Raw genomic sequence first — 17,093 nt, forward strand, 5'->3', positions numbered from 1 at the left:
AGCAGACAAGAGCAGACTTATCCTCATGTTCTAAAAAGACCAAATAGTGAAGAAAAATGAGTAGTATCAAAATATATTAGGGTAGAAACTTTGAAGAAATTATTCATTTTTCATTTTGTTTCCACAGATATGGCATGGGGAGTATCTTGATTCCACCGGTCTTTGAATTACAGAAAATGGAGTTACTATGTTTATTTATATAACCTCTTAACCAACTAATCTACTCACGAGCTTTAAGGGTTTGAAGATTCAAGTTTTAGAAATAAGGAACTTTTTTGCCTGTTATATCCAACAACTCAATAATCAAGTAGACTGCAAGACTTCTCCTGAAAATACTAGTTCTCCTAAATTTAGTTCTCCTAAAATACTAGTTCAGTATTTTAAGAAATATCTTACCTATTTTAAGAATAAACATACACACAAAAAACTATCTTAAGAAACATGTAACTAAAAAAAATTAAAAAAGAAACATGTAACTATATTATGGTATAGTAATATCATAAGTCAAAAGAATTACATTTCCTACATTATCTCAAACAACTGTTAAGTCTGAAATAAACAAATATAAGTATTTACTACCAGTAGTGCCGTGGTAGACCCTTGGAAATTAACTGATCTGACCTGGTCTCCCTTTCCTTGAGAAAATAAACTTCCCATTAACACCTAAAATTAGGGACAGCTGTGTGGAGTGGCCATGAGTGGAAAATAACTTGCTGACAATTGGTGCCCTGGCCATCTGGCATGGCACGGTTCTTGACAAGGAGCCAAGAAGCAAGTATACTGGTCTCACCCACTCACTACATTCACCTTGCTTCCCACAGCCTGTCCCCAGCATGTGGAGAGCAGCAGCCTTGAGGATGGAAGCCAGCAAGCTGAGGCTGAGAGTGATGCTGGTGCTGCCACAGATAGCCCTCTCTAGGCTTATCAGGGAACAAGCTCTTAGTTCTGTAAGCCAATGTTAGTTTAGTTAGTGCTAGTTTGTTGTAGGATGTTTTAACTGCATTCAGGGTTAAGATTCTGAGGTGCATATAAACTTCACAAATAAAATGACCTTGGAATATAGCGGACAATCAAGAGTCTCATTCTGTTTAATGCTTCAGTTCTTTTTGGGGTTTCTTGGGGAATTTTGGGGGGCGGGTTTACCTACTAAAATTGCTGAAGGTCATTGAGTATGTCACATAAAGTGTATTTTTTTTATTTTACTTTTTTTTTAATTAATTTCAATGAACATTTAGAAAGATTTTGGATGTTCATTCATTCATTGTTGCACTTTTCTCCCCGCCCACCCCACTCTTTCCCCTCCAGTTCGCTCTTCTCCTTGAAAAGCCAAAGAAAAACTCCTTCATTGGTATACAATCCCCCCGCGCCTCCCCATCCGCAACAGTTTAAAAGTAATATATTTTAGGGCATTATGATTATCATAAGAGTTCGCAATGAGGGCTGCAGAGTGGAGTATACATAAAGTGTATTTTTAAAGTAGCCTGAAATGGAATTATCTCAGTGTGTTGTTGGGTGCAAATGACAAAGAGGTTAAAAGACATAATCCTTACCACCCTGTTCCTCAGGGAAGTTGCACTGAAGTTTAACATGAGGCCAGGCTCTGCCACCAACCGGGGCAGAAAGAATGCAAAGGATTCAGGCTCCTTGGATTTCTTCACGTGGGCAAACCTAGTCGTTCCTAAAGCGTTTCTCCTGTTTTAATTGATAAAGAAAACAATTATTATGAAAAATAATTACATTTTTTAAAAAGAAGGGAAAATCACTCACTCCTACTACCACTGAAACGACAGAGGGCAGTTTGAGGGGGAAACAGTTCATTTTAGGTCTGGGGCAGAAAAGTTTAAGATGTGACTGGGATATCCTTTTTTTTTTCCTTGTAAACAAAGAAGCTCTCAAATACTGGTGGGAATATGACAAAGTACAGAAGAGCTGGTCTCACAGGGATTCCTACTGACCAAATTCAAGACATCTAAGCAACAAAAACAGTGAAGAGGTAAAGTACAGCACAATTAGTAAAGAATCCACAATGATGCTGTAAAGCTAAAGAAGCCCTTATTTATTTGACCACTTGCTAATAAATACAAAATGAACAAAATTATTAAAAATTTGCCATTTTGCAGCCACCAATCTAAAAACCTAATAGCTCATGAGATTATCAATTGCTGTTCTTACTGTCAGGTGTCAGCAAGTCGAGAACAACTCATAGTGACCTTATGAACAACAGATCTGAACAGATCCTACCTGTGCCATACTTATCTTCCCTGACACACCTGAGCCCAATGCCACAGTCATGGTGTTGAGCCTTCTCTCTGAGGGTCTTCCTCCCTGAGGGTGACCCTCCCTGTCTGACTATGATGTCTGTTTCCAAGGAAAAGCCTCTTCTAAAAACACGTCCAATGTATGTGAGCTGAAGCTTCTCCATCCTTGCTTCCAAGGAGGCACTCTGGCTACACTTCTAAAAGACTTATCAATTTGTTCTTCTTGCAGCCCCTGGGACATTTAGTACTCTTCTCCAACACCGCAGACATCAAATAAAATCATTGGACTTTAGAGAATAGGACATTTTTAGGATCTCAAATCTTCACCCAACAAATCCCTTCATAGTTGTTGCTGTTATTATGTGCCATTGAGTAACCTATGACTCGGAGCAATCTTACACACAACAGCTCTGAACCCTGCTTTATTCTGAGACAATCTCTTGGCTCCAACAGACCCAATCTCACTTCTCCAGTCACTGAGTCAATCCATCTCATCTGGGGTCTTCCTCTCCTGCACTGTCCCTCCACCCTTCCAGGCATGATGTTCTTCCCCAAGGACAGGTCCCTCTTGGTCACGTGCCCAAAATATGTGAGGCAGAGTGTCAAAATCCTAGCCTCCAGGGAGCAGCTTGGTTTCATCCTCTCTAGGTCTGACCTGTTTGTTCTGTTAAACACTATTCTCCAGCACCACAATTCAAAGGCATCATTTCTTCTTCTATTGTCCTTAGTTATTGTCCAGCTATCTGATGCATAGCAAATAATTGTAAAGACAATGCCTGTATCAGGTGCCCCTTAGTCTCCAGACTGACATCACTGCGCTTCAGTACTCTAGAGATCTCTGACAGCAGACTTTCCTAGTGCAAACTGTCTTTTGATTTTTCTGACTGCTGGTCCCAAAAGTGTTGATTGTGGAACCACGTAACCTGAAGTTATTAACAATCTCAATCTTTTCTCCATCTATCATGAAGCTGCCAATTGGCTCAATGGTGTGAATCTTTATCTTCTTAATGTTGAGCCTCAATCCGCATTGAAGACTACTGTCCTTGACCTTCTGCAGCAAGTGCTTCAGGTCCTCCTTAATTTTAGCAAGCAAGGATGTGTCATCTGTGTAATGCAGGTTGTTGAGTCTTCCTCCAATCCTGATGCCACATTCTCCTCATAAAGTCCAGCTTCCTCAATGATCTGTTCTGCACATAGATTGAAAAGGTATGGAGACAGGACGCAACCTTGATGCATTCCTTTCCTGATCTAAACCATGCAGTGTTTCCCTGCTCTGTTCAGACTACTGCTTTCTAGTCCAAGTACAGGTTTCACATGAGCACAAAATGAGATTCCCATTCTTCTCAATGTCACCACAATTTGTTGTGGTCCACACAGTCAAAAGTTTTTTCACAGTCAATGAAACACAGACATTCCTCTGGTACTCTCTTTCTGCCAAGACCCATCTAACTTTGGCTGTAATATCCCTAATGCCACGGCCTCTTCTAAACCAAGCCTGCACACCTGGCAGTTTTCTGCTGATGTACTGCTCCAGTTATTTTGGATAATCTTCAAGTGGAACTTGTATGCATGTGATATTAGAGATAATGTTTGATAATTTCCATACTTTGTTGGGATTCCTTCAGGAATATCAGGAGAACCTGGGTGATACAGTTACAGGCACGTGATCCAAATGACTGAACGCACCAAAGCCAACAGCTAGACAAAATGACATCTGTGTCCCTTCGGATGTGGCGTGGAATCCATAGGTGGTACAAGAGTTACCCATTCATCTACTAGTCAAATATTAGCTGATTGAACCAACCTGGAGGAACCGTAAAAAAAAAAAAATAATCCCTGACAATCTGCTTTCAAAGACAATCAGAGCCTTGAGAATCCTGTGGTACAGTTCCCCTCAGCACACATGGAGTCACCGTGAACTGGAATCAATGTGACAGCAGCTGGTTCCAGTATTTTGTGATACAATGATATTTTTATGAGTCATCTATTCAGAACCTATCATAGCAGATCCTTAAGTGGGATTTCAGAGGCTGTCATACAGAAGGAGGTTGTGCACCTTATGTACATGAAGCCAAGTGTTAGATTTAAACTGCCTGTCACTGGTTGGGCAGCACAACGCTACCGACTAGGTCACCAGAGCTCCCTGATGCAAATATAAATACAAAAAATGACTAGGTAATTAGTATTTTTTTTTGGCAGTATTGAGATTTTATTTGTATTGAAGAAGGCTCGTTTACAGAATTCACTGAGTAGGTGACTCACCTTTGCTTTGGGTAATTAGTATTCTTAACTAAATTGTTTTCCTTGAATATAAATTTGAGAAAATAATCAGAAAATCTAGGGTGTAGGGTATTCTATAAGACAACTGGTCTGGACTCTAAAAGAAACAGAAGATATCATAAAAGATAAATAAAAGCAGAGAAATTAGTCTTGGGAAAAACAACTATGATCCTTGAATGGGTCTTGATTTAAAGAACAAAAGAAAAAAAAATAAACAGCTACAATGGATGTTTTGGGGTCAAATGGGCAAATTTTAAATATGGACTGTTTATTAAAGAACATAAATATATCCAAAAATATCTGTAAAAATAAAAAGCTAGAGAGCAGTAACAGTTATTTTAAAAATTCAATACTGCAAATGCAATAAAATACTATGCAGCTATGTGTCCCCAGGATTGAATAAAACAGTTGAAGACCTACTTGCAAACATCACCATTTTTTAATTTTTTCCATCTTTCATACAATTTATTTCCAAGTTCTGAATCCATGTCCCAGGTAGACTGATCCAGAGAAAGGCTCCTTTGCCAATTAGGGATTTCTAAAAGACAGATCAGATTTAATACACATATTTACAGAAAATACAATCCAATTAGTGAATAATGCCAAGAGCTGACTACAGCACTACTCACACTGAAACGACCATAGAGTGAATAAATAACCCCTTATCCTCTGACTATTTTATACTAAAACTTCCTCCAACTCTTTGGCAAATGACTTATCAAATCAAATAAACATGTATAAAGAAAAACTAAACTGAATCATGGAAAGGTAACAACATAAAAGACACATGGCTCATGAATACAGTCTGCAACAAGTTAAAAATGTACTTGGGACATTTTTAACCATTTTCAATCTAAAATGCAAAACCATCTCCATGTAAATGCTAATAACCATCATCTGCATCTTTCAGGTTACTGTGTAAAGGGCTGCTGGACAAACAATTGTTCCCAACGTGGCACAAATTAGAGGCTGAGCCTACACTCAGGGCACGTTTATAAAGAGGCTTACTATTCACCATATACTCTCCACTTCTCTATTCTGCTTGTCTCTTCTAAAATGCCTATTAGAAAGAAACACTGGATATCTTCTAAGAGAAATCCCTGATCTTTGAAATTATCCCTAAAAAATATTTTAATGCATCAAAAAATGGAAGACCCTAGAAACAGTTTATCAACCCCATAGCCCTCAGTCACACAACTTCTAGCCTCTCCCTCCCACAATGTATATGCTCCTGTAACAGAAGACCTCCAGTTCAACTCAAATGCCAATTCCAAATTAGTTTTTTTCTCCTAACTTCTAGTCAGCATTCTGATAAAAGTAACCAGAGATTTTAAGTTTTTCTTGGTAAGAAGGCTGCTTATGACGTGCAATTAAATAATGCACATCTTTTTTCCCCCCTTGGAAAAATATGAGCTACTACGGAGTAAGGAAACATTATTTTATTAGTACCTCAGATGTTTTTGGAGGACTTTTTAACAATTCAAATCATTCAGCTAGTGATCATGCTCTCTAAGAACAGAATATGATGCAGTTACAGTTTCAGAACTAATTACTCCCTCTACATATGTTAATTTTTCCTCACTACTCCCCCCACAAAACTAGAGTTCTACAGAAAGCCTAAGTGTAGAATACTTACCTGCTTTTGACTTTCCCATGAAATAATGCATGCCACAATGTGCTATCACTTCAAAACCCAGACTCCCTTCCTAGATTGAAAAGTAATAGATGAATAACTTAAAACATAACACTAAGCACAAAAATTCCAATGCACTAAAATGTCAAGCAGACACCGGCTTCCACCTCATTATACATCCCTTAACCAGGAGCCAAACAACCACAAAGCAAAGATTCCCTGGTTTCCTTTATACTCAGAAGAGATGTATGAACTGTCTCTCATAGGAAGGAGGACTGTAATAACCCCACAGGGCTTAGAAAACACTAAACTATGTTTCTTCTGATTAAATATCAAATTAGCCTTAGGACATTTAGTGTTTTGTTTTTATTTTTAGTTTTAAGTCATACTCTATCTAACCCTCTGAAAACAGTAAACCCCTAGTAACTTCTGGTTAGTTGAGACACTTACATAAATGTCCCCTCTCCTATAGGCCTGGAGAGCAGAGACCAGCTAGCTCTACACATGTCTGATTCCTACTTATTCTACACACATCTGAAACCTGCTTGCTCCCTCCCAGTCCATTCCCCTTTACGTTACTCTTTATTTTGAAAGAGCTCTCTCACATGCTCAAAAGATGGACAGGAAAAATTAACTTTAGATTTTTTTTTTTCCCTAAAAGTCCTAACTCCTAAGAGTCTTAAGCTAATAACCAAATGTGACACATTTCTAACTATGAAACATCAAGGCTAATAAGTGAGAAAAATCATAAAGATGGTTGCATGGTCTCATAGTGAAAAATTAGAACCTAGCATTATACATAATAGTTTGGATTAAAAAGAAGCGGTAATAATAACTAAATGAAAAGAAATAAACATTAAGGAAAAAAATGAAACATGTTTAAGAGATCTAAGCTAAAACTATTTACACATATTTTAGAAAAATTTTCTTAAGTAGAAACCTTTCCAGGCTTATTATGTGGCCCCATATGGAAAGAATATAACCAGTAAAGACTAATTTTAACACAGGTCTAAATAAAATATCTAAAGCCTAATTTCACTGAAAGTATGGAGAAAAGGTTCAACTGGTTTTTCAATAGTGTGCATATATTCCTTATTTTACAAATATTAAAAATAAATGAGAGTCAACTTTGTAATGTGTTATTTCATTCAAAAACTTTGAATTACTTTATGAAAAATAGAAATTCTTTCCAAATGAAAATTTCCATGCCTAAATACTTTATCATCTAAAACAGGTCCATCAATTTCATAGATAGCCTTAAAAAACATGAGTTATCCCATTAATAAAACCCAACACCAGAAAGTAAGTAGATAAAAAGAAACAGTAATCATTAAGAATTAGAAAACACATACAGTGTTGTAAACAATACCTTGGTGGGTGCTGAGTAAATCTGCAGAGGTATTGCAAAAATGGCACCTATGTTTGTAGTCAAAAATACATTGGTGAATAGATTTATGGCAATGTCTTTAACAGCAAGTTTCAAAGAAAATATATTCCAACAGCCTGGAGGTAGAAATAAAGGGCCAGTGAAATTCAGAATCTAAAAAGAAAAGAAGCAAAAGAAGTTACTTTTCCTAACACTGATTTTTATTATAATCATTATAAAGTATGATGTTACAGATCTTTTCACTTTTAGAACGTGTATTTTTAACTCAAAGTTTTCCAGGTCAAAGAAAAAGGTAAGTTTATAGAATAACAGGACCAAATAATGTTTCATATGGTACTGTTTTCAAATTTCATTAAAGTAATTTTGAAATATTTAAAGGTGGTAATTCTTCTACATAATATTTTGGAAAGTCCCACTATTTTAGCATGACCTATATTTATTTTTCTAAATACAAGCTTTTCAGCAGGATTTACACATGAAAATGAATTTGGAATTACATTAAGAGAAAATATCTGTAAAAGGTCTATATCCTGATCCCGAGAAGTCTCTTGAGCAACAGATTAAAAATATGACAAAGAAAGATCCTAAATGTAATTCCAAATATGTTAATAGATAAATATTTGCTTTAAAATCATCATAAACAAAAGTCAGAATTTATAAATACCACAGATTGTACAGTATCTAGCCATAAAGAAAGTTTAAAATAGTATAAAAAGAGAAAAGATCAAAAACAGCAGATTGCCGGTACCTTTAAAATGCGCTTGGTCTCCTTGGAAACAAACACTTCCGTTAGCACAATACTCCGGTCAAAATGGTTGAGATACCACATGGACCAGACTCCTGACGAGGGCTCCTGAGTCTCTATGTGGAACTGGGCTGCAGCAGAGTCCATTCTAAAATACCTGTGAACAGAGGACCAGCATGTTGTCAGTCCTGGGAGAGGGCCACCGCCTGCACTGTACTGTTGTTAAACTGTTGGTGCAATGGTCACGCTATGTATGCATAACAGGACTGCTTCATGAGGTGGTCAAGGCCATGACCTTTTGTAAGCAGACTGCCAGACCTGAATTTCAAGGTACCTCTAGGGGGGTTTGAACCACCAACCTTTGGGTTCGTAATGAAGTGTTAAACTGTGCCATGCAGACTCAATGAACATTCTAATAAACTTATTAACTGCAAAAAGATAGTCCTCAATAAGGTGGAAACAGGCTTACTGATCTTTTCACTCAATCTTCTTGCTCGTATGTGGAATAGCTGAGGACAGAAATGAAGCCACTGGCATGGCCAGGCAGTGCACAGGGCAATGCAGACACACACACCAGGTGAGCATCTCTGCTTGTACACCTGGCTGCCTCAACAACTCTGCTGCCAGAACCTAATTCATGAATTATTTCGCTTCCTTTTCCCTATTCAGCTAAACAGCTCTCTCACTGCTCCACAACAATGCTGGGGGCGGGAAAAGGCGGGGTGCGCAGGCGAACACCCAGAGAGAACAGACTCATGCAAACTTCCATCAGAAATGTATTTTTAAATCATCTCTAAAGGATAAAATCATATGATCTCAGGGAACACAGACTTAACCTACCCTGGAACCACAGGAGAGGACAGGCATGCTTTTAGTGTTGGAGTGTTTTTTGTTTTCTTCACATCTTCTATATAATTAATTCCCTCATCACATGATGTAGCTGTTTTAAGGTAGAAAGAGATAAATGTGAAACCCAAATATACTCTGTATTCATTTAAGCCTGAACAAAAAGAAGATACATATTTACAACTGGTATTTTGGTTGGTTATTATTTTTTTAACATTCCTGTATCCACTGAAATACTAAATTAGAAATAATAAAAAGCTTTTTCAAAAATCCCTTCTTTACTGGCTTGCTGTCAATTATTTGAAACATGCTGCCTACCCTTAGGGGTAAAAAAATACACTCTTATTTCTTCACAGAGGGTAGAAAAGTTAGCAATCAATACTTTGTGCCTTTTTCTTTATAAATAGCTGTCTTCACCATAGGAGAGGAAAGTCTTGAGGTTTGCCAGAGATGACAAAAGGGATTAAATGAAGCTCTAACGGGTGGAGCAGGAAGGAGCATGTGGCAGCTTGAGTAAAACGTTCAACAGCACAAAATGGGAATGCATTGTTTGACTATCAAAACAACACTAAAGCTTTCCTAGATCATGTCCAGAATTATACAATCGCTGGTACTGAATTCTTAACTCAAAGCCTAACACCCAGCTCATTTTTTTAAAGCTGCACATTCAAAAGAGGACAGTAAAGTACCATCAAATGCTAACCAAAGCTGTAATATAAAGTCTGCCTCTTACCCTTGACTTTTAGTTTCCCAATTATCTAAAGACAGAGGAAAATAATTCAGTACCTCAAACAGTCTTCCAGGTGTCCCATGTATATGTAAACCACCCTTTGGAAAAAAAGCCCTAAGCTAAACTCACTGCTGGCTTTAGAAGCCCCCATATATTTTTGTCTGTTTGTTTGTTTAAATTTTATTCTGATTTATCTACAAAGCTTGAATATATTGTTTTTCACAAAAGATCGTTCCCATTTCCTTCACCCCATCCACCCATCGAATTGTGCAACCCTGTGATTAACACCCTCCCCCCCCTCATCCTGACCCCTCTATTTCTACCCTCCACACACACACACCTTGGATCTTCATACTCATTCTACATTAATGGTTTTATACAGTATTTATCCTTGTGGTACTGAGTTAGTTCACTCACATAATGCTCTCCAGTCCCTCCCAAGTTAGGTAATAACTTACAAAATAATTGCTCTTGAGTGGCATAGTATTCCATTTTATGAATATACCACAACTTCTCCATTTATTCATTCATTTGTGGTTGGACATCTGGGCTGTTTTCATGTTCTTGCAATGGTGAATAATGCTGCTAAGAACACTGGTATACAAGTTTCTGTTTGAGCCTCAGTTCTCATTTTCTTGGGGTATATTCCAAGCAAAGGAATAGCTGTGTCATATGGAATTTCTATGTTCAGCTTTTTGAGGAAGCGCCAAATTGCCTTCCAGAGTGGTTGTACCATTGTACAATCCCACCAACAATGTAAAAGAGGTCCTAACTCACCACATCCTCTCCAACATTTATTACTTGCTGTCCTGTTAAACTCTGCCACTACTACAGGAGTGAGACAGCAACTCATTGCCAGTGATTTGGAGCATTTGGACACAGCTATCTATGGCCAACTGATATTCAACAAGAAAATAAAACCTATCAAATGGGAAAATGACAATCTCTTCAACAAATGGTACTGGCAAAACTGGACTGCTACCTACAGAAAGCTGAAACAGAATCCACATCTCATACCATATACAAAAATCACCTCAAGGTGGCTAAGAGATTTGGGAGTAAAGCCCAAAACCATAAAATTCATAAAAAACAAACTGGGATCAAGCTTAGAAGCCCACGTCTATGACAGAAAGAGATTGTCAAATACAGCCAGAAAAATGTACAATCTGAGAAGGATAAAAATGATGAATGGGACCTTATAAAGAGTAAATCCCTGTGTTCATCAAAAACTTTTTTCAACAAGATGAAAAGAAAACCTACTGACTGGGAACAAACATTTGGCAATACCATCTCCTGGGCCTCCACAAGAAAAAGACTGATAACCCAATTACAAAATGAGCAAAAGACATGGAAAGAATCTTCACAAAGGAAGATATTCAAATAGCCAACATACATGTTGTTGTTTTTTTAAATAGCTACAGAGTATGGCCATGTGGATGAACTAGAATTCGGCTGCCACATACAGATAGGTAGTTGGGCTACTCTGCTATTAACAAAGATTTAAGTACATCTTTGAACACATTTGCGAGTCTTAATTAATTAAGTATATATCTGTATGCTTAGTTTCTAAAAATAGTATTACAAATCAAATAGTAAAGATATATTTTAAATTTACATGTTGTTGCTAAGTGGTGACAGGGTAACTACAACTAGCAGTGGCCCTATGAACAACAGACTGAAACTCTGCCCTGTCCTGTGTCGTCCTCCATCAATCTACCTCCTTGAGAGTCTTTTCTTACACGGACATTTTCCAGCTTGATGTCTTTTTCCAAATACTGGGCCCTTTTGAGAGTAAGACTGCTAATTTTCTGCATCAATTTTTAATCCAGATTTCTCTTCAACTTCAATCACTACCCAAAGAGAACGCTATCAGTCATTTTAATATCTTTTAAATAAATACAAAATGGCACCTCATTTGCTTTTAAAAAATTTTGGTCTCTTTAAAACAAGTAAGGGTGGATATATTTTCATATGCTGAAGAAGCATTACATTTCTTCATAAAACTCTTTTAAACTGTAAGGGTCTAAAGATATAAGTGAATTTGCAGTCACTAGACAATCTGCATATAATCCACACAAAGCAAATAAATCTGTGTAGAAACCAACTGCTTGAGCTGTCAAAGTAGCATCTCCCCCAAACACGTTTATATCGTGCCCTTTCCAATTACTAGTAGAAATAAACTTTAGACGATAAAGGTGGTATCCACAATTGTACATATATTGTCATTTAGAACTTTTAACTATGAAACCGAATCAATTCATTTTCTTGAAACCATGTCAAGTCAGGAGTTGTAAGTCATTTTACAGAAGGAATACCAACATAAAAAGTTGTTGTTGTTGTTATGTGCCGTCGAGTTGCTTGCGACTCATAGCGACCCTATGTACAACAGCCCCAAACTCTGCTTTGTCCTGTGCCAATCGCACTGTCTCTGACACTCCCATCCCAATTACCCCAGTCACTGGATCAATCCTCTTCATAGAGGTTCTTCCCTTCCTGCGCCATCCCTCCACCCTCCCAAGCATGAAGTCTCTCTCCAAGGACTGGTCCCTCCTTACAACATGTCCAAATGTGAGACGAAGCTTCAGAGTCCTTGTCTCCAAGGGGCAGCCTGGTTTAAAACTCTCCAGGATGAATCTGTTCGTTTTCCTAGCATTCCATAGTACCCTCAATACTTTTCTCCAGCACCACAGCTCAAAGGCATCAATTTTCCTTCTATCCTCCCTAGTCATAACAAGTAGGGAGCAAAAATAAAAGGTCAATTTCAAGTATTCTTTAAATACATACCTTTGCAAGTAAAAGAGGCAATTTTTGTAAAGTTTGTGGTAGACATAGGCAGCAATACTGGTTCAAACTTCAGAGACAGAGCATCTCTCGGTGAGAAATGATGTACATCCTATAACAAAAAGTGCCTACATTATTTCTGTCACCTGTAAAAACATTTATCCAATATAGACAAAATAACCAAGCACTATTGACCAAAACACATAGTCAAAGGCACAACTGATGACTCTTAACAGTATAAAGAGGAAACTGACAATCTTCATCCACATACAAGTTCAAAGAAGAGAAAATCAGATTAAAGCAAAAGAAAATAAATTCAAGTGTTACTGAAAAAAATCTTCACATTCAATTCAGTGCATACATAATAATTTTAAAATTTATTTTATGTCAATATTTGCAATTACCTGTATCCATATAAGGCTGTTTCCTGAATGTAATATGTACATATTAATTGCAGAATCATCTGTCGAAAAGAACCAGAGCAATTGCATTAAAACAAAGAGATCTCTCATTCTCACCTCTTAATGAAGTAATTAAAATGTCACACTACAGATTTCTACTTTAATAACTTATTTTATTCAACAATGAATATGAAACTATAGGAGCTGTTCTGGATTAATTACTGCTTTTTTAAAAACCAAAAGACAAAACAATATCCTTATTAAAAAACCTGAAATGTCAAGGCTGTTGATATGTGCCATTCAGCAAAAAATGTCAAGGTGGTTGTTGTTGTTGTTATGTGCCTTCGAGTCGTTTACAACTCATAGCACCCTATGTACAACAGCCCTAAACCCTGCTGCCAATCGCACTGCCTCTGACACACCCATCCCAATTACCCCAGTCACTGAATCAATCCACCTCATAGAGGGTCTTCCCCTCCTGCGCTGTCCCTCTACTCTACCCAGCATGATGTCCCTCTCCAAAGACCTGTCTCTCCTTATAACATGTCCAAAGTATGTCAGACAAAGCCCCAGAATCCTTGCCTCCAAGGAGCAGCCCGGTTTAACCCTCTCCAGGATGAATCTGTTTGTTTTCTTGGCAGTCCAGGGTACATTCAATGTCAAGGTAGGCTATTTAAATGATGAAAACCATCAGTAGAGGCATTCAGAGCATCATACTTTTTCCTCTGAATAAACCTAACCAATTGGATACCTCCAAATAAGGCAATTATATTCCTGTTGGTTGATCAGTCAGGCCCCCACTTCCTAATTCAGATATGAAAATATAATCTTCCTTTTAACCTACAACAAAAATGTCAAAAAATGGGACAAGACCCTTCCTACATTATCACCTCTACCTGGCTATTAGAAAACTACCATAAAGCACACACCTGAGAACAATGGGTAAACTATCCCACTGAACCCATGACTCATTCGCTCAACCTCACTACTGTCTAGGCTGAACCAACTCATAGCGGACCTCAGTGAGTTTTCAGAGATTATAAACCACACAGAAGGAGACTGTTAGCCCCTCTCCAAGGAATGGCTAGTGGATTCGAATCACCAGATGCACCACCTTTGGGTCAGTAGTGACCTATGGACTATGCCACCAGAGAATTCCATGCCCAAAATACCCAAGTCTGAGGGACTGACTGACCATTAACACTGTGGGCTTAAACCTGTACTTTTGATATCATTTCTTCCTCTGAATTCAAATATACATCCATACACACATACATTCTTGGAGGCATGGATTCTGAAGCTTCATCTGAAATACTCTGGATATGATGCAAAGCAGGACCAGTCCTTGGAGAGGGACATCACACTTGGGAAGGTGGAGGGACAGCACAAGAGAGGAAGACCTCGGTGAGATGGATTGATTCACTGAGTAGGGTAATGAGGGTAGTGTGTCAGAGATAATAAGACTGGTACAGAATAGAGCAGGGTTTAGGGCTGTTGTACACAGGGTTGCTAGGAGTTACAGGTAACTTGAAGGCACATAACAACAACACACATTCACATACCACTTATCTGGATATACAATGATTAACAGCAAGTCCTATATTATGGATTATGTGACTCCTAAGAAATTTCTCAGAAAGTTCAAGGTTATTTGTGATAATCAGGAAACACATTTTAAAATATAAAAATCCTAGAAAAGAGCATTAAAGTTAATACTACTGTCAGGCACAATCAACACCTAATTGAAAATACAAAATGGCATGACTTGGTCTCCTGTGGGTCCAACAATTACAACCAAGAGACTCTCCCTGTGCTCTCGAGTCAATTTGACTCAACGTAACCCTATCAGACGGCGGAACTGCTAGCCAGGTCTTCATCCTGTAGAGTTCAAAGTGCTAACCGTTCAGGAAGGAGGGACACATTGAACACAAGGGCTCCTTAGTGAAGACGTAAAAACTTGAATGATTTTGTTAATATATATTTGGGGCTGTCATGTCTTTTTGATTTGTGTGCTGTTGCTCTATGGCATTGAGTTTCTATGTCTTGAGTGTCACTGACCTTAAATGACAAAGTAGAACTGACCCACAGGGTTTCGCAGGCTGTAATCTTTAAAGTAACAGATCCCACAAAGCTACTAAAGGGTTCAGGCCAGCAGCATTTTTTGGTGAGCAGTCAAGCACCTAACATTGTGCCACCATAGCCCCTGTAAAGAGCTCCACACCTTAGGGGTTCTGGTGGCACCATTTGTAGGGAGCTGTGCCATTAATCCAGAGGTTATACCTCTCTGGAGTTTGACTTATAGCAGCTCTAAAATCAGAAAGGTGGGCAATCCCCCCTACCCGTGTCGCCCCTCCTGTATCCTGCTACAGAATGAACGGAGTCTATTTCAATTCAACGCCAATGAGTCTGAGTTTACTACGTCCAAAAACTGAAGAAAATTTATCCCCAACTAAACTCAGAATAATTTGCACTTGCCTCTCAAAGTAATGCAGCCTTCTTAACAGCTGAAGGTGAGAACCAGCTCCTCTTACAGTGTCCAAATACTGAAAGCAAAGCCTTTTCTCATAGTTTAACACAGCCTACAAGTACGTGTCATATAACTTGATGAGGTAGCTTGAAAAATATAGATTATAAAGACAATTTCAAAATATTCCACCTTACCTGAGGTTTCAGATTTATCTGTAGCTACACAAACTATAGAGAGATGATCTAACAAATCTTGTGTATTCTCTTCAAATTCTTTTGAGGAGCTGTCTTTTGATACAATTATACTCATTTGTAGCCGTAAAACATCATCCGATTCCAGATAACAACTCTAAGAATCAAGGGAGGAGAAAAGAAGGCAAAATAAAAATTTTAAAAAGGTATATATGATTAAGTATTATTGTCATGACATGAGTCCAGAATGAAGGCTACATAGTAGAGTGGACTTTGGGGGAGGGAACGTATAACAAGGAAAAAATTTTTCTTTTACTTTTCAAAGAGAAGAATGAACTGGAGGGGATGGATGGGCAGGGAGAAAAGTGCAACAATGAATGAATGGAAATCCAAAGTGTCTGTAAATTTTCATTAAAATCAATAGTAATAATTACAAAAAAGACATTTTAAAAATCAGCTCTACTTTATGGCTTCTGTTTTTAGAAACAGAAAAGCACCAAAGGAAAAGGAATGTGTATTCCTAAGGAAACAATGTTCTGATTTTCACATTAAGAAGGCAACAAAGGCAGAGGCACTCAAATTATTTTACCTTTAATTGTTGACACACTTTATTATGTAAACTGCATTCCAGTTGCACCTGCAAGAGGCTAGTATTAGTGGTTTCTGCCTAAAAGAAGAAAAAAAGGAGAAAAAAAATTTAAAAAGCAGAATGTCTGAGTTAGTCTTATAACTAAATGATCATGTGTTCAAAAGCTACACTGATTCATTCATTCATGTATTCATTCAAAACTAAACATCTGAGTAATTATTCTATTTACTGGAAACACAACAGTGAACGGAAGACAAGTGCTGCTGTTACTGAAATCATAGCTTGACACAACCACTCCTCATAGAGCAATTAAAAAATATCTCATTGCCCTCAAGTCTGAATCGACTCACACTGGCCTGTCGGCAAGCTTTCAGAGACTGTAAGTCACACAAGAGAAGATGGTCCACGTTTATCCCTTGAAACTGGCTGGCCTGTCAGGGAGCCACAGCCTTCGGGACATCAGCACAAAACTCCCCATGGACTATACAATTAGAACAGTAAGCAGGTCAGTGTATGCTAAATACATGTTGACACAGTTCTTGCACGTGTTGAGTACTTTGTTTAAATCAGGCCTCTTCTAAAGTAAATTCCCCTAGAAACAGCCAAGAGGCTACTCTTCTCCATGCTTTCCTTGTGTTGGCTAGGAGACCTAAATGTCAAGATGTCCCAAACAGAATGGCTATGAATTTTCTTATATGGAAGAGTTATGGATAGAAGAGACAAGGTATGTGAAACAAATAAAGCATTTCCTCAAGTTAGAGGTCATTGGGGCGGGGGGGGGGGGG

At 38.0% G+C, this 17,093-nt stretch overlaps 1 protein-coding gene across 2 annotated transcripts in view; it reads right to left on the reverse strand.

The window, feature by feature from the left end:
• KIAA0922 (KIAA0922 ortholog) overlaps positions 1-17,093 on the reverse strand; it is a 221,679-nt gene that overhangs the window by 60,400 nt on the left and 144,186 nt on the right. For both annotated transcript variants that reach the window (XR_438858.1, XM_006884462.1), the window contains exons 8-17: positions 16,309-16,386; positions 15,723-15,876; positions 13,065-13,123; positions 12,664-12,772; positions 9,144-9,243; positions 8,307-8,460; positions 7,541-7,711; positions 6,175-6,244; positions 4,959-5,076; positions 1,551-1,692 (exon numbers count right to left, since the gene is read on the reverse strand). Coding sequence is in view for 1 of the 2 variants with exons in the window: in XM_006884462.1 (XP_006884524.1) it covers positions 1,551-1,692; positions 4,959-5,076; positions 6,175-6,244; positions 7,541-7,711; positions 8,307-8,460; positions 9,144-9,243; positions 12,664-12,772; positions 13,065-13,123; positions 15,723-15,876; positions 16,309-16,386 (1,155 nt within the window). In the remaining variant the exon portion in view is untranslated. The remainder of the gene's footprint in view (positions 1-1,550; positions 1,693-4,958; positions 5,077-6,174; positions 6,245-7,540; positions 7,712-8,306; positions 8,461-9,143; positions 9,244-12,663; positions 12,773-13,064; positions 13,124-15,722; positions 15,877-16,308; positions 16,387-17,093) is intronic.

This window comes from Elephantulus edwardii, unplaced genomic scaffold (assembly GCF_000299155.1).
Source record: "Elephantulus edwardii isolate Elephantulus edwardi_28Jun2011 unplaced genomic scaffold, EleEdw1.0 scaffold00034, whole genome shotgun sequence".
In the NCBI taxonomy this organism is placed as follows: Eukaryota; Metazoa; Chordata; class Mammalia; order Macroscelidea; family Macroscelididae; genus Elephantulus; species Elephantulus edwardii.